The 23,329-nt window shown below is 53.8% G+C and overlaps 3 protein-coding genes across 3 annotated transcripts; 2 read left to right on the plus strand and 1 right to left on the minus strand.

The window, feature by feature from the left end:
• The first annotated feature begins 1,448 nt into the window (after positions 1-1,448).
• ATG9A (autophagy related 9A) lies at positions 1,449-8,309 on the plus strand. The gene is made up of 14 exons (XM_007959160.2): positions 1,449-1,551; positions 1,683-1,726; positions 2,376-2,440; positions 3,258-3,419; positions 3,613-3,754; positions 3,990-4,738; positions 4,821-4,974; positions 5,081-5,260; positions 5,682-5,930; positions 6,120-6,298; positions 6,405-6,522; positions 7,498-7,720; positions 7,902-8,047; positions 8,304-8,309. The coding sequence occupies exons 1-14, from the start codon at positions 1,449-1,451 to the stop codon at positions 8,307-8,309; spliced, it is 2,520 nt and encodes an 839-aa protein (XP_007957351.1).
• Positions 8,310-9,958: 1,649 nt separating this feature from the next.
• ABCB6 (ATP binding cassette subfamily B member 6 (Langereis blood group)) lies at positions 9,959-16,803 on the plus strand. Its single transcript, XM_007959230.2, has 19 exons — positions 9,959-10,531; positions 10,862-10,999; positions 11,558-11,744; positions 11,881-11,982; positions 12,159-12,342; positions 12,906-13,027; positions 13,440-13,549; positions 13,728-13,793; positions 13,946-14,071; positions 14,239-14,315; positions 14,409-14,472; positions 14,576-14,661; positions 14,865-14,922; positions 15,097-15,201; positions 15,594-15,768; positions 15,916-16,028; positions 16,258-16,352; positions 16,438-16,506; positions 16,692-16,803. The coding sequence occupies exons 1-19, from the start codon at positions 9,983-9,985 to the stop codon at positions 16,801-16,803; spliced, it is 2,538 nt and encodes an 845-aa protein (XP_007957421.1). The 5' UTR covers positions 9,959-9,982.
• Positions 16,804-17,447: 644 nt separating this feature from the next.
• Positions 17,448-19,826, minus strand: ZFAND2B (zinc finger AN1-type containing 2B). The gene is made up of 9 exons (XM_007959301.2): positions 19,772-19,826; positions 19,401-19,495; positions 19,041-19,172; positions 18,770-18,921; positions 18,409-18,501; positions 18,273-18,333; positions 18,123-18,190; positions 17,710-17,782; positions 17,448-17,492 (listed from the first exon to the last, which is right to left on the minus strand). The coding sequence occupies exons 1-9, from the start codon at positions 19,824-19,826 to the stop codon at positions 17,448-17,450; spliced, it is 774 nt and encodes a 257-aa protein (XP_007957492.1).
• Positions 19,827-23,329: the final 3,503 nt, after the last annotated feature.

A 23,329-nucleotide genomic window follows, 5' to 3' on the forward strand; every position in this document is an offset into this window, starting at 1 on the left:
ATCCCAGGACCTGGACAGGGGCCGGGCCAGGAGTGCCCACGGAGCCCTAAGAGCGCTCGCGGCGGGTAACGGGGGAAGGGGAACCAGGCGGGGCGGGGCCGCGAAGTCAGAATGTTTTGATAGCGGGGGCGCGCGGTCGGGGGCGCGCTCTGGCGGCGGGGCCGCGCGGAGGGTTGTCCGCTGTTGGGAACTGAGCCCTCCTTGGTCCGAGGCCAGGCGACCCTGGAGCTCGAGTCGGCAGCTGGATGTGGGAAGGCACTGCTGCCCACCCAGTGTATCGGCTGTAGGCCCAGCTGGATTCCTCCAACATCCGCAGGAGCCCCTGAGCCCAAGCCCAGCCGAGGCTCCATGGGCCCGGGGTCCATATAGACCCGGTGAGTGGTGATCTCCCTGAGGCTTGATCAGCTTCTGTGGACTCAGGGCTGTCACCTGGAGAATCCCACTGGGGCTAGGCTGAGCCAAGACCCATGGTCCCCAGGGTCTGCACTAACTGGGTGAGTGCCACTGAGATCCCGTGCTCCAGGGAACTCTCAAATTCATATAGGATCTGGGGTCTACACTGACCCAGTGAGGATTTCCTACCCAAGAGCCATGCCTGCCTGCCAAGTCTTTGGTACTAGGGAAACAGGGAAAGGGGTTGTCCAGAAATCCTCTTCAGAAAAGACTTATAGGGTTTTTGTGCATCCTAAGAAGCTTGCTCAATTTCTGAAGCTGACTGACCCAACCTCTCCAAGGTCAATCAGTCATCTCTTGGGACCCTGAAATTGAGTGTTTCATACAGCCGGAAGTGTTCATAGTCCTAGGCTGGAACAGTACCTCTTCCCCACTGCAGCCTTCCTGCCCCATGCTTGACATCCTCTTAATGGGGGGGCGGGAGTGGGTGGGAGCCCTTCCCATCTCCCCAGATGGGTCCCTTTCTGTTCCCACTCCCCACTCTCTGGGGCTTGACACCTTCTCCTCCAGCAGCTGCAGAGCCAGGGCATCCAGGGCTGGAGTGGAGCAGACACTGTCCATGGAGCTGGTAGGGCCATGTACTTATTTCAAACCTTTGTTTACTAAGCACTTCCAAACTGCTAGTCTCTTGGGAGACCAGGGTTTCTCCGGGAGGGGAGGGGTAGGGACCCTTCCTTCCCTTGAATAGAAGGTGAAACAGCCTCTCAAAGGGGCAGAATCTGCCTTCAGGCCAGCAAGCCAGCAGCAGACACTCAGTAGTGGCTCTGGGAATGACTGATCAGAGTTAAGGCCTCCCAAGCCCTGAGCTTGATGCCTTCCTTGGGTTACTCCTCCTCTTCTGTCTTTGGGCCAAAGAAGCTGGTTGGTAGTAGAGACCAAGCCCAAGAATTCCATTTCATTCCTTCTGGCCTAGTAGACAGGGAAGCCTCTAGGCCTGAATGAGGGTCTCTTCTTCATCACTGGCAGGTGGATAAGGTAGACAGGGGGCGGTGGTGATGGCGCAGTTTGACACTGAATACCAACGCCTAGAGGCCTCCTACAGCGATTCACCCCCAGGAGAGGAGGACCTGTTGGTGCACGTCCCTGAGGGGAGCAAGTGTGAGTTCTTGGGCATAACAGCAATAGCTGGGATATGGGAACTGGGGGCGGGGGGGGGAATGGTGGACATTAAAGGAGCAAGGAGCTCACATTCCTTCAGGGCTCTGACACCCCTGCCCCTTTGCCCATAGCACCTTGGCACCACATTGAAAACCTTGACCTCTTCTTCTCTCGAATATCCTTTGTGACTCTGTGTTGGGACTTTGGGATCTTTAGAGGCTGGGGAAATAATGATAACCGACGTATACTGAGAGCTAAAGTGCTCTGGTGGCACAGTGGTTAAAAGCATTGGCTGCTAACCAAAAGGTTGGTGGTTTGAACTCACCAGCTGCTCTGCAGGAGGTAGATGAGGCAGCTGCTTCTGTAAAGATTTACAGCCTTGGAAACCCTATGGGGAAGATCTGCTCTGTTATAGAGGGTCACTAGGAGTCAGAATCGACTCAATGGCAGTGGTTTGTTTTTGTTTTTTTTTCCAATATTAATGTGCCTTACACTTTGTAGTGGTAATTTTTAAGTAGTCTCTCTAAAGGTGATCTTCCTTCTTGATGGGTTGTTAATCATAATAATTCATGTCTTTTGAGTCATTCTGTGTCAGCTCTATGTTAAATATTTTATATGTATTACTTCAGAACTAATAATTCTACATGACAGATCTTGTTTTTCCTAATATACCACTGTGGAAAAAAGCTCAAAGGTTTTAGTAACTTGGCCAGAGTCACACAGCTGGAAAGTCAGAGAGCCAGGACTTAAGCTCAGGTGTGTGACACCAAAGTCTGTGTTCTTGACTGCTGCCTCTGCTGACTTCCTTTCCTTAACAATTACACGTTTATAATCTACACCAGAAGAATGGCTTCACTTGTATGCTCATTGGGGAGATCTTTGAGCTCATGTAAGTATAAGGCATGGATTGGGTAGTAAAGGAATATATCTCAATCTTTCCTTTCCTGGCACTCCTCCCTGGCCCTGGCTGCCAATGAAACTCAGTCCCAGGCTCAAAACTCTGCAGACCTTTACAGTTCAGGGACTGGATGTGCACCAAAACTTAAGGCCTTACTTTGCTTATCTCCCCTACAAGGAAAGCATTCCAAGTCTTACCTTTCCTATAAAGAGAACGCACACTTTGATCAGTTCATCAGATCTCTGGTGGGATGAGCACAGTCCAGTCAGAAGGACTGAGAGATGCCAGCCACTTACTTGAGAAAAATTATTGTTCTGGCTCAGCTGCATCTTAGGCCTGCTGCTAGACAGAGAGCCTTCTGGGACGAGGAGCCATGTGGCATTCATTGGCAAAGGGGTGGGGTTGGGAAGCCCTCCCTTAACTAGAAAGTGCCAATCCCCAGAAGACTTCTAACTACCATCTCAAAAGGAAATCAGAGAGTAGGGATGCCAGACACCACAATCAGAAGACCTTTAAAAGAGTCCAGTGGGTGGTGGCAGAGATTACCGTGAGGTGAAGAAAGTAGGCTGATTGTGTAGGGACTGAGGTTGAGAGAAAGAAGGGGGCAGAGGGGAATGGTTTGTGCCTGAGAAGGTCCACCGGGGCTGAGTAGTAGGAAAGGCCCCTTGTGAGTTCTCCAGCCCTTCCCATCTCCCCAGAGGCTGGTCTCTAACCTGGTTCTGCTGCTTCCAGACCCTTCTCTTTTCCTAGTTTAGTCACTGGTGCTTCCTTGACTTTTGGACTATGCTTTCTCTCCCCTACTCCCCAGGCAGTTCCTCTTTGTGGTTGCCTTTACCACTTTCCTGGTTAGCTGTGTGGACTACGACATCCTATTTGCCAACAAGATGGTGAACCATAGTCTTCACCCTACGGAGCCTGTCAAGGTCACTCTGCCAGACGCCTTTCTGCCTGCCCAAGTCTGTAGTGCCAGGTAAGGAACGTGGGTCAAAGAGCATCAGATTGTGTAGTGCTCTAGCAGGTAGGGAATGGAAGAAATGGAGTATGAGGCACCTCCTCAAACCCGAGAACAGACTAAGGGTCAGCCTAGCAGAATCCTTTGGGATAGCAGCATGTCTGGAAGATACTTTAAGGACCACCCTCTACTTTTTCTTTCCTTCCACCAGGATTCAGGAAAATGGCTCCCTTATCACCATCCTGGTGATTGCTGGTGTCTTCTGGATTCACCGGCTTATCAAGTTCATCTATAACATTTGCTGCTACTGGGAAATCCACTCCTTCTACTTGCATGCTCTGCGTATCCCCATGGTAAGACCGGGGAGTTGGGCAGTTATTCAAAATAGCCTATGATGTCTTCTGCAGTTGGGAGGGGTGGGATGCACTCCTGGGCATCAGGATCCTCATCCCATTGACAGATATGGGTGCACTGGCTTTGACTCCACTCAGCTAAGCACATGACCCCTGAGCCTCCCACCTAACACAGGGCAAGGGGCTGAGCAGCAACCTCACCTCCATACCTTGCCTCCTCCCATCCATTGCACAGTCTGCCCTCCCGTACTGCACGTGGCAGGAAGTGCAGGCCCGGATTGTGCAGACCCAGAAGGAACACCAGATCTGCATCCACAAGCGCGAGCTGACAGAGCTGGACATCTACCACCGCATCCTCCGCTTCCAGAACTACATGGTGGCGCTGGTTAACAAATCTCTCCTCCCTCTGCGCTTCCGCCTGCCTGGCCTTGGGGAAGCCGTCTTCTTCACCCGTGGCCTCAAGTACAACTTTGAGCTGATCCTCTTCTGGGGACCTGGCTCTCTGTTTCTCAATGAATGGAGCCTCAAGGCTGAGTACAAACGTGGGGGGCAACGGCTAGAGCTGGCCCAGCGCCTCAGCAACCGCATCCTGTGGATTGGCATTGCCAACTTCCTTCTGTGCCCCCTCATCCTCATCTGGCAGATCCTCTATGCCTTCTTCAGCTACGCTGAGGTGCTGAAGCGGGAGCCTGGGGCCCTGGGTGCCCGCTGCTGGTCACTCTATGGCCGCTGCTACCTCCGCCACTTCAATGAGCTGGAGCATGAGCTGCAGTCCCGCCTCAACCGTGGCTATAAACCGGCCTCCAAGTACATGAATTGCTTCTTGTCACCTCTGCTGACACTGCTAGCCAAGAATGGCGCCTTCTTCGCTGGCTCCATCCTGGCCGTGCTCATCGCCCTCACCATCTACGATGAAGATGTGCTGGCTGTGGAGCACGTCCTCACTACTGTCACACTCCTGGGGGTCACTGTGACCGTGTGCAGGTGGGCCCGAGCAACAGGTGGGAGCAAGCAGACTAGTGCTCCCAGGTAAGGCTCCCATCTCACTATAAGCCTTTCCCCCTAGGTCCTTCATCCCAGACCAGCACATGGTATTCTGCCCTGAGCAGCTGCTCCGCGTGATCCTCGCTCATATCCACTACATGCCTGACCACTGGCAGGGTAATGCCCACCGCTCGCAGACCCGGGACGAGTTTGCCCAGCTCTTCCAGTACAAGGCAGTGAGTGGAGATGGAGTTAGGGCCTGCTAGAGACTGGCTGATGACTCGGTGAGGAGGGCTGGGCTCCTTGTCTGCTCTTTTGTGACCTCAGTCCCCTCCCTTTCAGGTGTTCATCTTGGAAGAGTTGCTGAGCCCTATTGTCACTCCGCTCATCCTCATCTTCTGTCTCCGCCCACGGGCTCTGGAGATTATAGACTTCTTCCGCAATTTCACTGTGGAGGTTGTTGGCGTTGGAGATACCTGCTCCTTTGCTCAGATGGATGTTCGCCAGCATGGGCATCCCCAGGTACTGGGAGAGGAGGGGCCCAGGTGGCCAGAGACGGTGTTGACTGGTACAGTGTCTTTGGGCATACTGCAAAAAAGCACCCCCATTTAGCCAGCAAATCACAAAAAGGCAGCCCTGCCTCTGGGCAGCCTTGTACCAGAGCATACACCACTGGGTAAACAGGAGCCTGGGCTGGATTTGAGCCCTCACCTTGCACCCTTGGCCAAGCACCCCTGAGCAGTTGTTCAGCCCACCCAACTGGCCCTGGATGTGGCCCCTCCTGCACCAGGCCCCCGAGACAAGATACAACCAGCCACTGCAGTCTCTGTCCTCCAGAGGCAAGCCTTTCCACCCTGCCCCTGCCCCCAAGCAGGAACAGTATGGCAAGGGTCCCTCTGAAAGAACAGGCCGCAGTGCTACTCTCTGTCCCTTCCCTGTGCAGTGGCTGTCTGGGGGGCAGACAGAGGCCTCAGTGTACCAGCAAGCTGAGGACGGGAAGACAGAGCTGTCACTCATGCACTTTGCCATCACTAATCCTGGCTGGCAGCCACCGCGTGAGAGCACAGCCTTCCTGGGCTTCCTCAAGGAACAGGTTCAGCGGGACGGAGCAGCTGCTAGCCTTGCCCAAGGGGGTCTGCTCCCTGAAAACGCCCTTTTTACATCCATCCAGTCCTTGCAGTCTGAATCTGAGGTGTGTTCCTGGGGACTGGGAGATGATGGGCAAAGGGCTACTAGGTGCTGGGATGGGAGGGCTTGGGGTGGGAAGGCCTACCTTGTCAGTTGCTTTCTGTCTGTTATTGTGTTCTAAGGTATAGAATAGCAGGGGAGCCAGAGGCCTCACTCCTGCCTTGAGAAGTCTATCTGTCCCTTTCTTTCATAGCCACTGAGCCTCATTGCAAATGTGGTGGCTGGTTCATCCTGCCGGGGCCTGCCACTGTCCAGGGACTTGCAGGCCTCCCGGCATAGGGCTGAAGTTGCCTCTGCCCTGCGCTCCTTCTCCCCTCTGCAGCCTGGTCAGGCTCCCACGGGCCGGGCTTCTAGCACCATGACAGGCTCTGGGTGAGTAAAGGTGGGCCAATATGGGAGGCCATGGCAGAAGCCCCCAGTGACTTACATGGGTCTCAGAAACACTGATGACTTGCTGTCTGTCTGCTGGGAGGGACAGGGTAGATGCCAGGACAGCCAGCTCCGGGAGCAGTGTGTGGGAAGGACAGCTGCAGAGCCTGGTGCTGTCAGAATATGCGTCCACTGAGATGAGCCTGCACGCCCTGTATATGCACCAGGTGAGTAGGCGGGAAGGAGCGGGGCCGCAGAACCCAAGTGGCAGCTGAAAACAGAGGGTTTAGAGGGTTTGAGATTTGAAGTAGCAACACCTGGGTTCACATTTCTTCCCAGCCATTTACCTGCTGTGTAATCTCCCTTCCCACATACACCCTCTTGATAGCTATCATTTTTAGGTGAGCTTACTCTTTTCTAGAGATTTTATGTACTTTGGGTTTTCCCTCCCTTCCCCGAGATAGCATATGACTCCTTCCTTCTCCTACTCAGGTTTCTGCTGTTACTTTTTCAGTGAGACCTTTTTTGACCACCCTGAGTAAAAACCTCCCTTACCCCCTCTGTTTTTCTTTATAGTATTTAGCACCATCTGATGTACTATAGGGAGCTCTGGTGGCATAGTGCCTAAGGCATTTGACTGCTAGCCAGAAGGCTGGCGATTCAAACCTACCATCAACTCCTCAGAAGGAAGGTTGGGCAATCTACATCTGTAGTGATACCACCTTGGAAGCCCAAGGAGGGATCACTATGAGTCGGATCCGACTCCATGGCAGTGTGTTTGGTGGTTTGGTTTAATATACTATATCTGCTTCTGATTTTATTGTCTATCTCCCCTCTTTACCACCACTACCAGTATAAAAACCCCACAGGTAAGTTTTTTCTGTTTTATTCACTGCTGTGTCCCCATCACCAAGAAAAGTAGCACTTAGACCTGGCACCTAGACCCTCAAGCAATTTGTTCTTAAGTCAAATGACTAGGTCCTATGAAGGCCAGCTTCTCACAGGCTTCTTCCAGGGACCTACTGAGAATCTAACCCAAAGCGTCACACACATGCTACACATTATTAATGTAACAAGTGCTCTTGGACGGGGACTCTAGGTAAGAGGGTCTGAGTGGGAACTGGCTAACACCATGGTGGGGGCAGCAGCTGTTTAGGAAGAGATCCTTCTTTTCCCTATTAATGAGCCCACTGCTTCTCCAGCTCCATAAGCAGCAGGCCCAGGCCGAACCCGAGAGACATGTGTGGCACCGTCGGGAGAGTGACGAGAGTGGTGAGAGCGCCCCTGAAGAGGGGGGAGAGGGCACCAGGGCCTCCCAGCCTCTCCCTCGCTCTGCTAGCTATCCCTGTGCTACATCCCGGCCTGGAGCACCTGAGACCACTGCCCTGCAGGGGGGCTTCCAGAGGCGCTACGGAGGCATCACAGGTATCCAGTGGGAATATAGGAGGAGGCAGTCTACCGGGAAGGGCGGCTCTTCTAGGGGAGGAAAAGTCAGAGGGACCAGGCCCAAGGAGGCTAGCTCCCCACTGCGTCCAGCAGCCCCAGAACCCCTCTCATTCCTGTGTGTCTGTGTTTATTCTAAGAGTCTGCCTGCTTGCCTCTCTAGATCCTGGCACAGTGCCCCGAGCTCCCTCCCACTTCTCCCGGCTTCCCCTTGGAGGATGGGCTGAAGACGGGCAGTCAGCATCAAGGCATCCGGAGCCCGTGCCCGAGGAGGATTCTGAGGATGAGCGTCCCCCTCAGGTGCACAAGGTAAGGACTCTAGAGCCCAAGAAGAGCTGTTAGAACTAGTAACTGCCAGGCTGAGGCAGAAACTTCCCCTGTGCAGGAAGATACTGGCCCCTCTCAAATATGCTCCTCTCTCCCCAACTGCTAGAGTCCAGGGCTGGAGTTTTCCTTCACTTACCTCCCCAGAATCAAGCTCTCCTTTTCCCCTATCTTCAGGCTTCTGTATGGGTAAGCAGATAGTTGAGGACTATCACCATTACCAATGCCTTTCTCTCCACAGGTGTAGACAAGGCTGAGGAGGGTCCCAATGCCCCAGGATGGAGGCCATCATTGCCCTGCCATCCCATCTTCCCGCCATGGGAGGGCTCCCCTGAGTGTTGCCTGGCTCCACGTGTGTGGTGTTTGTGTGTCTGTGCCTGGCCAAGGGAGGTGCCAACGCTGGGCTTGCCACAGCTCCAGGAGAGGAATTTGGGGCCTAGGAACTAGGGGCACACAAGACTCTAGTCTCATCCCCGTGTCCCCCCTTGGCTCAGAGTGTGGTGCTAGTAACTGGTCCCCAGCCCAGCCCCAGTACTGCCACCTTTGCACCCACCCCTGCAAGTTCTCCAGAGAGCTGCCCACCACAGAAGCTGCCAAGCAGGGGGAACCTGTGCCAACTGGAGTGGGCTGGCTGGGCCTGGGACCTCAGCCCCAGTGCCCCCAACCCTGTGTAGATGAGCAGCTCCGGCTGTGGCCCTTACCTCACCTCAGTGCTCTCCCAGTGCTGCAGCCAGCTCACCTCTCCTGCCTCCCACGTCACCGGCATGTGTGTGCCGCTTGCTGCCCTTCTGTTCGCTTGCTGCCCTTCTGTTCAGCTTTTGCTCTGTGTTGGGTTGGATGCCCTAGCTCCCAGCCCTCCTCACACTACCTTTGGACACTAAGAGGGAAGGTTTCTAAATCATAGGAGCAGGATTGAAGTTCTTTGCTGCTGGCTCCAACTTTTGGGATGGGCCCCCAGGAGGCTGGGGCCTTCTTAGGCCCACATTGCTGCTTATTGTACCCCCCCACACCTGTATTTAGGACGGTCAGGGCTGGAATGCACCCTCAGCTGTTGTTACAGCCCAGCAAGAGAGCTCTGGCCTGCATCCTGCTGCCCCTAGAAGTGGATAGGGGGCGACAGGAGGGCTGCGCCCTAGGCTTTGGGCTGCCTCATTGCATGCTGGGAGTCAGCTCCTGCCCTCTACCCCACTCCCCTCAGCTCTGATCCGCTGAATGGTGGACTGGGCTGCCTGAACTCACAGTGGAATAGGGTGGGGACCGTGTACAGCTTGATAGCCCTTAATAAATAAGGGACTTTGACTAGGTCTCGGCTTCTTGTCGCGCGTGGCTAGGATTCTGGGGACAAGAGGAGTGGGGTGCCCTGGGAGGAAGTAGAACCATGCTAGCAGGAGGGCCGTTTCCGGCCCACGGTTCCTTGGAGGTCAAGGACTCCAGCCGGATGTGCGGTCAGATTTCCCGCCCTGTGCACGAGACCAAGTTGACTCAGCGCCTCTATTTTGCCTCCCTCGTGTGCAACTCCTTCCCCCGCCCCTTCGAGAACATCCAGCCAATGGAGACCATGGATTGGGGCTGGGGGCGGGCCTGGTGGGTGGGGCCGTTTCCGTAGAGAGCTGCGAGGGCCAGACGCCGAGCATTCCTGCCGGCCTGCGCCTGGCCGGAGGGTCCCGGGCCGTGAGCGAGCAAGGGGCAGACGGGCGGAGACGGCGTACGTGCCCTGCGTGAGTGCGTGGCGGCGGCGCCTGCGCGAAGCTAGTGGGCGGTGTGGACGGGTCCACGTGCGTCCTTCTCCGCGCCCCGCTGCCTGTCGCTCGCGCGCTCCATGACCCGAGACACTTTGGCATCTGCGCCCCGCCCTGAGCCGTCGGTCGTGTTTTCCCATCCCGCAGGCCCCGCAGCCTAGGCCGGCGGCCACGTATTACCATGGTGACTGTGGGCAACTACTGCGAGGCCGAAGGGCCCGTGGGTCCAGCCTGGGTGCAGGACGGCCTTAGTCCCTGCTTCTTCTTCACGCTCGTGCCCACAGCACTGATGGCCCTGACGGCTCTGGCCTTGGTGCTGGCCTTTCCCTGCAAGCGTCGGGAGCGGCCAGCTGGCGCCGACGCGCTGTCTTGGGGGGCCGGCCCTAGCGTCGCCCCCTACGGGCTGCAACTCCTCCTGGCCACACTTCAAGTGGCGCTGCCCCTGGCTGGACTAGCCGGCCGGGTGGGTACCGCCCGGGGGGCCCCGCTACCAGGCTACCTACTGCTAGCCTCCGTACTAGGGACTCTGGCCAGTACTTGTGGCCTGGGGCTGCTCATAGTGGAACGGAGCCAGGCTCGGCAGAGGCTGGCGATGGGCGTCTGGACGAAGCTCAGGCACAGCCCGGGTCTCCTGCTCCTCTGGACTGTGGCGTTTGCAGCTGAGAACTTGGCTCTGGTGTCCTGGAACAGCCCACAGTGGTGGTGGGCGAGAAAGGACTTGAGCCAGCAGGTGAGGGACCTGGTGGGAGAAGGGAAACAGTAGCGGCAGGACTTGGGAAGAAAGATTGCACCCGCACGTCCAGTCATACTGGCTGTATGCTTTAATATACCTCTGAAGAAAGAGGGGAGGGGCTGGCGTCTGGCTGGAGCCGATAGCCAGCTGGTGAGGCAGGCCTGTGCTGAGTCATTGGTGGCTTTTTTTTTTTTTTAAAGCCTATTAAATACTGGGCCCCTGGGGAGGGGCTGGGTGTGTCCCCCATACCAGTCCCCAGCCTTGTAAAAAGCAGTAGTACAAGGGAATATTGGGCCTTATTGATAATTTACATATGTTTTATCCTAGGTTCAGTTTAGTCTGTGGGTGCTGCGGTATGTGGTCTCTGGAGGGCTATTTGTCCTGGGGCTCTGGGCCCCTGGACTCCGACCCCAGTCCTACACCTTGCAAGTCAACGAAGCGGAAGGAGATGTAGAAAGGAGCCAGGTACACCTCCATTTCTGAACCCTGGGTCTTTCTCAGTTTCCTTCCCTACCATCATTCCCATGGCAGTTTATGTCCATAAAGATTTACAGCTTTGGAAGCACTACAAGGCAATTCTACTCTGTCCTGTAGGGTCATTATGAGTCAGAATCAACTCCATGGCAGTAGGTTTGCTGGGCACCATCACTCTTCCCCCCACAGTAAACTCATTCTTTTCCAAATCTCAGTTTGTGACCTCTTGCCTCTCTGACTCCATCTGGGATCACTTGTGAGTCTAAGAGCTGTAATCCCACACATTCTTCTCTAGAAGGTTTCTATTTCTGACTAGTGTACTTAAGGAATTCTAGAGGTGTAGTGGTTAAGGCAGTTGGTTGTTAACCAAACCACCAGCCACTCCGCAGAAGAAAGATAAGGCAGTCTGCTTCTGCAAAGATTTACAGCCTTGGAAACCCAGTGAGGGTCTCCGTGAGTCACAATTGACTTGATGGCAATGAGTTTGGTTTTGTTTGAATGTGCTTCTTTGATTTCTGAGCTCTCCTCCCGTGTGTTTCACCATCCTAGGTTAGGTCTGCAGAGGGGGCACCCCGGTCTACCTGGAGAGACCTGGGCAGGAAGCTCCGCCTACTGAGTGGCTATCTGTGGCCTCGGGGGAGTCCAGTGCTGCAGCTGGTTGTGCTGTTCTGCCTTGGGCTCATGGCACTGGAGCGGGGCCTGAACGTGTTGGTCCCCATCTTCTATAGGAACATTGGTGAGGGAGAAGTCCTGCCCCCTTAGCACACTGGTCCTTCATTGCCTGGTGGGTGGGGTGGCCATAACCTAGGGAGGTGGGATTGATGCCTGAAGAGACTCCTAGGTACCATAGCGGGCTCTGATCTTCTCCACAGTGAACTTGCTGACTGAGAAGGCACCTTGGAACTCCCTGGCCTGGACTGTTACCACCTATGTCTTCCTCAAGTTCCTTCAGGGGGGTGGCACTGGCAGCACAGGTAGGAGGGACTGTGCACTCACTTTGGGGGGTACTGGCTGCCTTCTCCCACGGGCATGCCCTCTGCTGAGCACCTCCCTCCCAGGTCCCTTTGTGCTCTCAGACCTCTCTCTCCCTGCTGCTGGGCTTACTCTACGAAGCACCTTGCCCCTTTGAGGCCGCCTTGGCTCCCCACAGGCTTTGTGAGCAACCTGCGAACGTTCCTGTGGATCCGTGTGCAGCAGTTCACCTCACGCCGGGTGGAGCTTCGTCTCTTTTCTCACCTGCACGAGCTGTCACTGCGCTGGCACCTGGGACGCCGCACAGGGGAGGTCCTGCGGATTGTGGACCGCGGCACGTCCAGTGTCACAGGGCTGCTCAGGTGCCAGAGCAAGGGAAGGGGGCTAGGCAGGAAGTAGGAATGGAAGGGCTGTCAGAAGGGAAACAGACTCAGGCCGAGGACCTGCCCTTCTCCTCTTCTATGGCTTTATGGGAATAAGACAAATATTTCCATCATGACTCAGATGATGGGAACAGAGAATAAACCTCTTTTGAATTTCAGTGGCTTCCAGAGGCTCTCTCTCAGTTCAATATGCTGAGTTCTGTGTTTTTTTCCATTTTTACATATACGTAGACACACAGAACTATTGTAGCATGGTGTAGGTTTTTCCTAAGACATGTAGATAGGTTTCATTCTCAGAGTTGCTTTATTCACTTAACAAAGTATCACAGAGCTAGTTTATTGTCCTGCATGAAGATCATTAATTATGATTGATAAGGAGAATTTTATAGTTTGGGTGGGCTGGTTCATTTAGCTGTCCCCCTTGAGGGACATTTAGATTGATTTCTGTCTGTCACTGTTGAAAACAAAACAGTGCACTGGAACTCCTAGAAGTAGCCACCAGTCTGAGCCCGCCAACCTCTGTCCCTTCACTTACCCCCTAGCTACCTGGCGTTCAACGTCATCCCCACGCTGGCCGACATCATCATCGGCATCATCTACTTCAGCATGTTCTTCAACGCCTGGTTTGGCCTCATTGTGTTCCTGTGCATGAGCCTCTACCTTAGTGAGTCCATGAAACCGTCTCCCTGACTCTCCAGGGACTCCCTTGGGCATGAGTCCTGCTCTTACTCAGGGTGACATGGAGGGCGGGCCTTCTCCTCTGCCACACGAGCTTTAGCTCAGCTTGGATGGAGGACTGCAGAAGGACATCCTGGGCACACTGGGTCAAGGAGAAACCTCGTTTGTGTAACAAGGCATTTTTCCACATGCGTCTTGGTGCACGCTGCAAAGATGTCTTGGGCCTAGCTCTTTCCCTCAGGAAGCTTAAAGCTGTCCCCGTCCCTCTGGAATCTGGGCCACTGGACTGTAGCACAGATTCAATGTGTGTGTGGCAGGCAGCAGGTATCCACACCGGGTCCTTGCTGCTGGGAATGAGATCTTGGCCTGTTCTTCTCTTCCCTCCTGTCACTCTCCAGCCCTGACCATCGTGGTTACTGAATGGAGAACCAAGTTTCGCCGTGCGATGAACACCCAGGAGAACGCTACCAGGGCACGAGCAGTGGACTCCCTGCTAAACTTCGAGACGGTAACAGGCCTCAGAGGCGGTGGTGTGAGGCAGGGAGATCTTGGAGGAGTGTGGCTGGGAACTGCTCAGGCTGATGAGGGTTTTCTGAGCCCAGAGCTGGGGCCTAGGGAATCTAGAGGGAAGGATCTGGGTGTGCGTGCTGCGCCCGTGCTGAACAGCAGTGGTTTGCATCCATCAGGTGAAGTACTACAACGCAGAGAGTTACGAAGTGGAACGTTACCGAGAGGCCATCATCAGGTATCAGGTGCGACGCCAATTTGGGGCCTGCTAAAGGCAAAGACCTGGCCTTTTGGAATTGCTGGGCTCAGAGGAGTCAAATCTGGATTGTGAGGTTGGAGATCCGTGGGCCTGGATTTGGACTCAGTGACGTGCCTCCCTCCTTCATATCGCTCTCAGGATTTGGAGTGGAAGTCAAGCGCCTCACTCGTGTTCCTAAATCAGACCCAGAACCTGGTGATTGGACTCGGGCTTCTCGCCGGCTCCCTGCTCTGTGCTTACTTCGTCACTGAGCAGAAGCTGCAGGTGAGGCCGATCGTGGGAGAGAGGCTGGGCATTGTGCCTGGGAGGGGAGACGAGGGCTCGGGCCCCAGGCAGGGCACCATCAGGCTCCTGACTGGGAAGCAGTCAGGGTGACAGAAGGGCAGCCTCCAGCCCCCAGTGATGTAGTCCCTCCCCCTGGGGCTCCACAGGTCGGGGACTTCGTGCTCTTTGGTACTTACATCATCCAGCTGTATATGCCTCTCAACTGGTTTGGCACCTACTACAGGTAATCAGATCCCTGGCCCTCAAAATAAATAGGGTGCAGTGCTGTTTCCCCAGCTCCTCGAATGGACCCAAGTCATCACCTTTCTCCTCGCAGGATGATCCAGACCAACTTCATTGACATGGAGAACATGTTTGACCTGCTGAAAGAGGAGACAGAGGTGAGTGACGAGAGAAGTGGGGTTTGGGCACAGGGAGCCTGATCCTCGTGTCTGGAGGATGCGGGGTCTGTAGCAGTGACACTTGTTGGTGGCACCCTCCCAGGTGAAGGACCTTCCTGGAGCAGGGCCGCTTTGCTTTCAGAGGGGCCGGATTGAGTTTGAGAACGTGCACTTCAGCTATGCTGATGGGTGAGCCCCTCCCCTTTTCGTCTGCCCTTGCCCTTCAGTCATATGTACCTGTCTTCCTGCTCTCTCCTGCTTTGGATCCCTGGTCTTCAGCACACCCTTACTTGGGAGGAGAGCCTGGGCAGGGGTGAGACCGGGTCTATTAGCTCTGGAGATGGAAGGGGGCACAGGGCATACCTGCTGATCACACCCTCCGTGCCTTCCAGGCAGGAGACCCTGCAGGACGTGTCATTCACTGTGATGCCTGGACAGACTCTGGCCCTGGTGAGAGGACATCCAGCCACTTGGCCCAGACTCCTTGAGCTTCCCTCACTCCCCAGGATGGGGAGTCAGAGGACTGAGTGTGGCAGACTCCTTGGACATCAGTGGCCTCTTGGAGAGGGAGCCTGAAAAGCCAATGGGCCTGAAAATGATTTCCCTCTGTTTCCAATGTACCAGGTGGGCCCATCTGGAGCTGGAAAGAGCACCATTTTGCGCCTGCTGTTTCGTTTCTATGACATCAGCTCTGGCTGCATCCGAATAGATAGGCAGGACATTTCCCAGGTAAGGAGCTTGGGAGGAGGTTGTTCAGGAGTCTGTGGGTTGAGGGGAAGGATGGTAAGTGTGGTGTCAAGGGAGAATAGAAGACGTCACCGCCACAAAAAGCTGAGCCAGGAAATCCCGGCCTTTCTAGCCCATAAGCAGTTGTGAGAGCGATTGGTGTGGGACCCTGCCAGGTCCAGAGATCTGCTGCAGCAACCCAGTGGATTTTCTTTCCACAGAGGGTCGGACAGACTCAGGATGGTTGTGTGACTGGCCTACCCAGCTGGGGTTGGGCTGGCAATAGTAGGACTCTTACCCACAGCTTCTTATCCCATGTGCCTCCTACTAGCCCACCAAGCTTCCTAGGCCTGGGAGAGTCACTTGGGGGTGAGCATGTGGTCTTTTGTTCCCAGGTGACCCAGATCTCTCTTCGGTCTCACATTGGAGTCGTGCCCCAGGACACTGTTCTCTTCAATGACACCATCGCCAACAACATCCGCTACGGCCGCATCACAGCCGGGGATGACGAAGTGGAGGCTGCTGCTCAGGCCGCAGGCATCCACGATGCCATTCTAGCCTTTCCTGAAGGTGAGGGTCCCCTGCAGAGAGCCCTCACCCCCACCCAGTGTAGTCCTCTTCATCCCTCTGACCACTGGTCCGTCCCCTCCTTGTTCGTCTGGTCCCAGAAACCAAGTTCATTACGTATGACTTGAGGGAAGTGGGGGATATCCGCAGGGTACAAGACCCAGGTGGGTGAGCGCGGCCTGAAGCTGAGCGGTGGGGAGAAGCAGCGTGTAGCCATCGCTCGCACCATCCTCAAGGCTCCTGACATCATTCTCTTGGATGAGGTGAGGGCCTTCGGCAGCCGTCCCCTTCTCCTCCCGTCTGCTATCCAAGCTGCTCGTGCTTGGCCCGTTCCCATTTAGGCTAGAGAATGTGTATCCATGTTTCACAACACACCGTTCAGTTCTAAAGGCCCAACGAGGTTGCGTATTCCTGAGGCCCAGTGACTACCTGTATCCTCCTTCCATTGGGGTTTTGGGCAGCAGGGGCAGTGTAACCCAGAGCCTCTCTTAGGCGACATCAGCACTCGATACATCGAATGAGAGGGCCATCCAGGCCTCTCTAGCCAAAGTCTGCGCCAACCGCACCACCATCGTTGTGGCACACAGGTATGGGACCATGGCTCGGGGACAGAGCAGCGTGGGCCTGCTTTTGATGGTGTGGCAGGTAACTAACTGGTATCTTACTTCTTAGGCTTTCAACTGTGGTCAGTGCTGACCAGATCCTCGTCATTAAGGATGGCTGCATTGTGGAGAGAGGACGGTAAGGGACCCCTGTGGATCAACAGGGCAGGGTCTCTGTTGGACCTCCAAGAAAAAGTTGTAAAGTCCCAGGGGTTTCTGATGGGACCTCCCCTGCCCATTCCCACCGTCCTCCTCCTTGGCTGGTAGTGAAGACCCTGAGAATGAAACTGATGTTTGGGGCTTACACTTTCCTTCCTGCCCCAGGCACGAGGCTCTGCTATCCCGAGGCGGGGTGTATGCTGACATGTGGCAGCTGCAGCAGCGGGGACAGGAAGAAGTCTCAGAAGACACCAAGCCCCAGACTATGGCACGATGACAAGCTTTGGCCACTTCCTTGCCAAAGGATTGCTTGGAGGGACGTAACATAGATCCCTTTTCCCTGGTGTATGTCATCCTGGTTTTGTGGCATGGTGCTAGCTAGAGCAAGGGAAAGGAGCCTTTCAGGACAAGCACTCCTTCGGGAAATAAAAGCGTGGACTGGGCTGTGACCACTGTGGCTCTGTGGCAGCGGGTGCTACCCTGAGCTCTGGTGAGCACTCCTGACAAGACTCTTCTGCTTCTGGTTGGAAAGGGGAAAGGAAGGCATAGATCGGGATGCTTTGTTGATTGCCAAGATCCTTTATTCTTTCCAGGCTCCTCCCTGCCCGCTACATGTAGGGACAGTCCTGGTGCAAGGGGAAGACATGATGAAGGGGGCTAAGGAGGACCTGGCCAATATTCACCAAGGGCTCAGCCAGGGCCAGTTCAGAACCACTCTCTCCTGTGCCTAAGAGCCTCACAAGGCCTTCTGTAAGCTGAGCTCCACAGGCTGTTTCCTCTGATGCTCCCGGAGACAGCCTCCATGTCACTCCTGCCTGTCTCTCCACTCCAGGCTGCTCCAGGCCTCCTCTTCCTGTGGACCCTAGAGGTGCGAGGGCCACAGTCTTCCTCTGGTGAACCACCCTCCCCAAGCCCTGGGCCCTAGCACAGGCTGCAGGTAGATGGCTTCAAGCTGCGGTTCTGGGCCTGGAGCAAGGAGAGGGAGAGGAGGAGGAGACAGGATGGGATGTCAAGGAAATGAGGGGACAGCCCTTCAGAGCAGCTCAACGTGGTCTAGAATCAAATTGAAAACAAAAACGTAACCACCATTCCAAATTCTCTACCACTTGGAAGAAACCAAGTAAGAAATGACTTCTTCCCCCCTCCCAGCAGCAGGACCCCACCTTTAGGCCATTCCTCGTACCTGCTGCCGCCGGAATTCCGCCTCACTGGCTGAGAGTGCTTGTGCTAACGCTAAATCTTCTTCCTCCTGAGAACTGAGAGGGAGGAGCAGCTTAATTTGGATGACGTTAATGTCTAAAATACAAGCAGCTGATCTGTGCTAGGCATCACGTTGCTGAGCACTTCTGAAAATGATCTAAGTCTTCACAGCAACCTTACCAGGTAATCAATCACTGGTATTTAGTACTGCCCCCATTTTGTGGAAGACATTAAGGCCCTAACAGTTGAAGTAACTAGTCAGGTGTAACATAGTTAATCTTAAATTTGAGCCCAATGTCCTTATCCTGCAGGTCAGAATAGTCCTATCTCCCTTCCTCCCAACTGACCCTTTGCCCCCCCTCCCACCTTCCCTCTTTCATCAGGAGTACTAGGTACCTAGGGACCTGGGGCTTGGTCTCTGCCAGTGACAGTTCCAAGGCTCGTTGCAGAGCCTCATCCTCACTCTGTAAGAGAAAACAAAAAAGCTTGTTGCTGTTGACTTTACTCTGGGTTTGCATCTGCCCATTCACCCTCTCCCCAACTCACCAAGCCATTCTGCAAAGCAATCACTGGAGGGGCTGTCTGGGATGGAGACCGAGTTGTGGCTCTATGGCAGACATTCAAGAGGTTTAGGTTAGAGGAGTGAAGAAACAGAAAGAAGAGGTGAAACGGGACAGCCTACCTGCTGGGAGAGGCAGAGAAAGCCAAGGTCTGACTCGAGCTGGGGACGACGCTTGTGGAAGCCAGGCCTTTTGCTCTGGAGATGGCAGCAAGTCTGCAGGGAAGAGACACTCTTCGTGTGCTTCCAAACAGCTCACACGTACCCTCCAGGCCTTACCCGGCCACCCAGGAAATTAAGGCAAGTTCCTCCAAAGAGTCTGGGAGAACACCCTGGGCTCTGCATCTGAACTGGCAAGTACAGGCTTGGAAAGGGAGCCAGAAGACTCCCCTTGCCAAAGTCAAACTTGTAGTGACAGGGGCTGAGGGAATTTCAAAAGGATAGGATTGTCTGAAAAGCACATAGAAGACTTGGTTTTAATTACCCTGCCCGGCTGGTAGGGTGCCTCTCCCCAGAGCAATCATGGTCCAGTGGGTGACGGTGCTTGATGCAGAAGTTCCGGCCACAGCGATCACAGGTCAATTTCATCATTTCCCGCTGCCGGCAGCCAGAGCGTTCACACTTATTGGTGAAGATCTGAGGTGGAGGGAGCAGATTTGTTTTGACTAAGACTGCCTCTTTCCCCAGCCCCTTCACAGCAGCTTTTAGATTGCCAATTTGGTCTGGTGTGGCCGGCTACTCCCTCCGACGCTTACCTTCCGTTTTTGCTGTGCAGGATCAGAGCGACAGTCTCTGTCAATGTGCTCCCCTACAGCGCGGTCAGGGGGCTCCCCTCTGGCCACAGGCACAGGCACGTTACAGAGCGGGCACACTGGCACCTGAATATCCTAAGGGCAAGGGGGAGGGATTAGCCTGAGGCCCACTCCCAGCCCGACCACATCTCTGGTCCTGACAGGTCTTCCCACATCTTGGATACGTCCCCCACGAACGCACAGGAAAGCACAAGGTTATCCGGCAATGAACCTTGGAAGGACAATGAAAGAGAGGCAGAGGGCTTGCCGGTGTCCCAAGCGTTCTCCCCTTCTCACTGCGAGCTCTCAGCACCGCCCCCTCACCTTTTGGTAAGCAGATTCACAGTGATGCTGGGCGTAGGCCACATGGTCTCCGCAGAAGATGCCGGAGCAGGCGTCGCACTTAAGCGGCAGAAAATCTGCAGGGAATAGGTCCGGTTACAAGTCTAGAGGCACCTCGGGTCCTTTCCCATCACTCAAGCCTTCCCATTCGGGGGAAGGGAAACCCTCCCAAACCGACTCTATTTGTAACAAACTGCACCCGTTTCCTAGCGCGCTATCTCCCTAGCCACGCCTCCCTAGACACCGCCCCCAACTTCGAACCCCGCCCTTCTCTGGCAATGCCAGAGCCCACCCTGCGCCCACCTGTAGTTCAAACCCCTTTCGGCCCCGCCCTCGCGTGCTCCGCCCCTCACCCAAGCGCTGACAACTTGGCTCCGAACAGTGCGCGCCGAGGTCGGGAAACTCCATCGCCGGGCCTAGGCGGGGACTGCTCAGAGAGGAAACGAGTACTGAGTGCCTGTCGGGCTCCCGCTCCGGGTCCAGGCCGCGACTTCGCACTGTAGGGGGCTATATGCCCCGTCCCCGCCCAGCCTGAGTTACCGGAGACCTCAGAGCCTGCCCGCGGCTCCCATTCCTCCCCCAGCGCGCGCCGCGCGCCGACGTCACTACGCAGGGCGGGCACGTCCCGCGCAGTCGCGGAGAGGAGGAAGAGGCCTCAGCAGCTGTCTACCTGCTACTCGAGCCTCGGGGGAGTCGGGGCAACCTAGGTGACTGTCCCAAGGCGAGCAGGTCGCCGGGAGCACCACCGCAATCCTGGGCCCAGGCGTAGTTCCAAAAACAGCCTTTATGAGACTTAAGGGGTGGGCGAAAAGCGCGGCGAAGGCGAGGACAGATGTTATACTGGAAAAGCAGGGCTGGAATCGTTTGGGTCTTTCACAATTCGGTCCTTGGCCCCCTTGTCACAGTGCACCCTCCCTCTGGCCATTTCGTTTGTGGTCACGACTGCACTTACTCTTCACGAGCTGACGAGTCCCATATGTCTCTGAAGTTCAAATTTCTTTCGAAAGCTGCAGATCATGTACAGGCTGTTTTTGGGTTCCCCAGCGGCATACGCTGAGTCAAGAATTTGAGCGCCAGAAATTCAGGTGAATTACTGAATCAGACATAACAAGGATTATGAGGCTGACGCAGAACCGGGCAGTGTTTCGTTCTGTTGTATGTGGGGTTGCTATGAGTCCGAGCCGACTACACGGCACCTAACAACAAGAAGAATTTAGGTGAGAAGTAAACCTAGATAGGCAGAATAAGACAGTGGGAAGGAGAGAGGGAGGAAAAAGAAGCCAATAAGGATTTGTTACTGAGCTGGTTATCACTGTGGTAATGTTGTTGTTGTTGTTAAGTGCCGTCGAGTCGTTTCCGACTCATAGCGACCCCATGCACAGCAGAACGAAACACTGCCCGATCCTGCGCCAGCCCCACAATCCCTGCTATACTTGAGCCCATCATCGCAGCCACCGTATCTATCCATCTCCTTGAAGGCCTCCCCCTCTTTCGTCGACCCTCCACCCTACCAAGCATGACATCCTTCTCCAGGGAATGGTCCCTTCTTACAACATGACCAAAATAGGTGAGACGAAGTCTGGCCATTCTTGCTTCCAAGGAGCATTCTGGCTGCACTTCCTCCAGGACAGATCTGTTAGTTCTTTTAGCAGTCCACGGTACTTTCAGCATTCTTCACCAGCACCACAACTCAAAAGTATCAACTCCTCTTCGGTCTTCCTTATTCATTGTCCAGCTCTCACGTGCATACCAGGTGCTTGGAAATATCATGGCTTGTGTCAGGCGCATCTTAGTCCTCAAGGAGATATCCTTGCTCCTCAGCACTTGAAACAGTTCCTTCGCAGTTGACTTTCCCAATGCTACACGTCATCTAATGTCCTGACTGCTGCTTCCGTTGGCATCGATTATAGAACCAAGCAATGTGAATTCCTTGACAACCTCAATCTTCTCTCCATTTATTGTGATGCTGCTCATTGGTCCAGTTGTGAGGATTTTTGTTTTCTTTATGTTGAGATGTAATCCATACTGCAGACTGTATTCTTCAACCTTCATCAGTAGGTGCCTTAAGTCATCCTCACTTTCAGCAAGCAAAGTTGTATCGTCTGCATATCTCAGGTTGTTAATGATTCTTCCTCCAATCCTGACACCACGTTTTTCTTCATATAGTCCAGCTTCTCGGATTATTTGCTCAGCATATAGATTGAATAAGTGTGGAGACAGAATACAACCCTGACGCACTCCCTTCTTGATTTTAAACCATGTAGTGTCCCCTTGTTCTGTTCGAACGACAGCCTCCTGGTCAAGGTACAGATTCCTCATGAGTACAATCAAGTGCTTGGGAATTCCCATTCTTTTCAATGTTATCCATAATTTGTCATGATCCACACAATCAAATCTTTGCATAGTCAATAAAACACAAGTAAACATCTTTCTGGTATTCCCTTCCTTGAGCCAAGATCCATCTGACAACAGCTATGATATCCCTTGTTCCACGTCCTCTTCTGAATCCGGCTTGAACCTCTGGAAGTTCTCTATCAATATACTGCTGCAAACGTTTCTGAATTATCTTCAGTAAGATGGTAAAAACTGTGGTAATAGGGGCTCCATTCTCTTGGGAACCCACAGAGGAACCATTTAGAACCATTAGAATGGACCTCAGAATTGTCACTTAGGAAGCTAGGCTGACTCCTGTCTACTACAAATTGAGGATTGCTGTGGGTGGAAACCTGCCCATTCCCATTCCAATGTCTAACAGCCAATTTGCTCCTATGTGCAAGTAAATGGAGTCTTTGAGGGAAAGGGGAGATATCTGAGGTTGGGATTTGAGGTGGGAAGCCATACCAGCTCATAGGAACACTGTCCGCTGTAGCTGCAACAGAAGTCAGAGATGAGCCAAAGTAACAAGCCACCAGGAGCATCTGCTACATTTGATCAATCAGATTCTGTCCTGGGAATTTATAATCAAGACAAGAGAATCAGTGCTCCAATGGAATACTATGCAATGCTAAAGAATAATGTAGAATCTGCAAAACACCACATAACGTGGATGAACTTGGAGGACATTATGCTGAGTGAAATAAGTCAATCACAAAAGGACAAATATTGTATTAGTCCGTTATTGTTAAAGTTAAGGAAAGGTTTATCTATTGAAGGAAATTGTCTTTGTTGGTTACCAGGGGTGGGAGGGGAGGGGAGGGAACACTGTTAGATAGATAGAGATAAATACTGATTTGGGTGAAGAGAAGGGCATTGTACCAAATGTGAGTGACCAATATGGCAGCATTGAGGATGAGAAAGACATAGAGAAGCACATGGGAAGTACAGACAAGTATGAACCCTTTTGCATATACAGTACTGAGTTGTCAGTGAAGGCAAACATGGGTACATGGATGGATAGATAGTTGGAAAGGCTAAATGATTAGGTATGTCTATGAGATGGGGAGTGTATCCAAGATCATATATAGGGTTGGCAGATAATGGTCCTATAAGTTTATGTGAATGATCACAATTCCCAGGTGTATAGTAGAGCTGACAAGGGGCGAGGTTGTGGTCACTGCTTGGTCACAGCCAGCTACCCAGAGGGACTGAGTAGTTGAACCTGCGGGCTTGGGACCATAGTCGCAGGGGACATCAAGCTCAATTGGCATAACATACTATACAAAACATTGTTCCACCTCCTACTTTGGCGAGTAGCGACTGGGATCTTAAAAGCTAGCAGACTGCCATCTAGATGCAACGATGGGTCTCTCCTCGTCAAGAAGAAAGAAGAAAGAAGAATACCAAAATTAATGGAAACAATCACTCCTAGCGACTAGTACACCATCCGATCTGCAATCTATACAACTATGAGACCAAAAGAACTAGATGGTGCCCGGCTACCACTGTCATCCACTTGGAAGGGATGTAGGAGA

The sequence above is a fragment of the Orycteropus afer genome, unplaced genomic scaffold, assembly GCF_000298275.1.
Source record: "Orycteropus afer afer isolate SDZICR_OR568_19922 unplaced genomic scaffold, OryAfe1.0 scaffold00002, whole genome shotgun sequence".
NCBI classification, from domain to species: domain Eukaryota; kingdom Metazoa; phylum Chordata; class Mammalia; order Tubulidentata; family Orycteropodidae; genus Orycteropus; species Orycteropus afer.

Excerpts from the sequence above, each read along its gene's own strand:
- ABCB6 (XM_007959230.2), top strand. The coding sequence starts at position 9,983 with ATGGTGACTGTGGGCAACTACTGCGAGGCCGAAGGGCCCGTGGGTCCA. Across the intron at positions 11,000-11,557 it reads GAGATGTAGAAAGGAGCCAG|GTTAGGTCTGCAGAGGGGGC; the intron begins GTACACCTCCAT and ends TCACCATCCTAG. Across the intron at positions 13,028-13,439 it reads GTGCATGAGCCTCTACCTTA|CCCTGACCATCGTGGTTACT; the intron begins GTGAGTCCATGA and ends GTCACTCTCCAG.
- ATG9A (XM_007959160.2), top strand. The coding sequence starts at position 1,449 with ATGGCGCAGTTTGACACTGAATACCAACGCCTAGAGGCCTCCTACAGC. Across the intron at positions 1,727-2,375 it reads TTGACCTCTTCTTCTCTCGA|GTTTATAATCTACACCAGAA; the intron begins ATATCCTTTGTG and ends TAACAATTACAC. Across the intron at positions 4,975-5,080 it reads AGCTCTTCCAGTACAAGGCA|GTGTTCATCTTGGAAGAGTT; the intron begins GTGAGTGGAGAT and ends CCTCCCTTTCAG.
- ZFAND2B (XM_007959301.2), bottom strand. The coding sequence starts at position 19,826 with ATGGAGTTTCCCGACCTCGGCGCGCACTGTTCGGAGCCAAGTTGTCAG. Across the intron at positions 18,502-18,769 it reads CACCCTACCAGCCGGGCAGG|ACTTGCTGCCATCTCCAGAG; the intron begins GTAATTAAAACC and ends TCTTCCCTGCAG. Across the intron at positions 18,191-18,272 it reads TTGCTTTGCAGAATGGCTTG|AGTGAGGATGAGGCTCTGCA; the intron begins GTGAGTTGGGGA and ends TTTCTCTTACAG.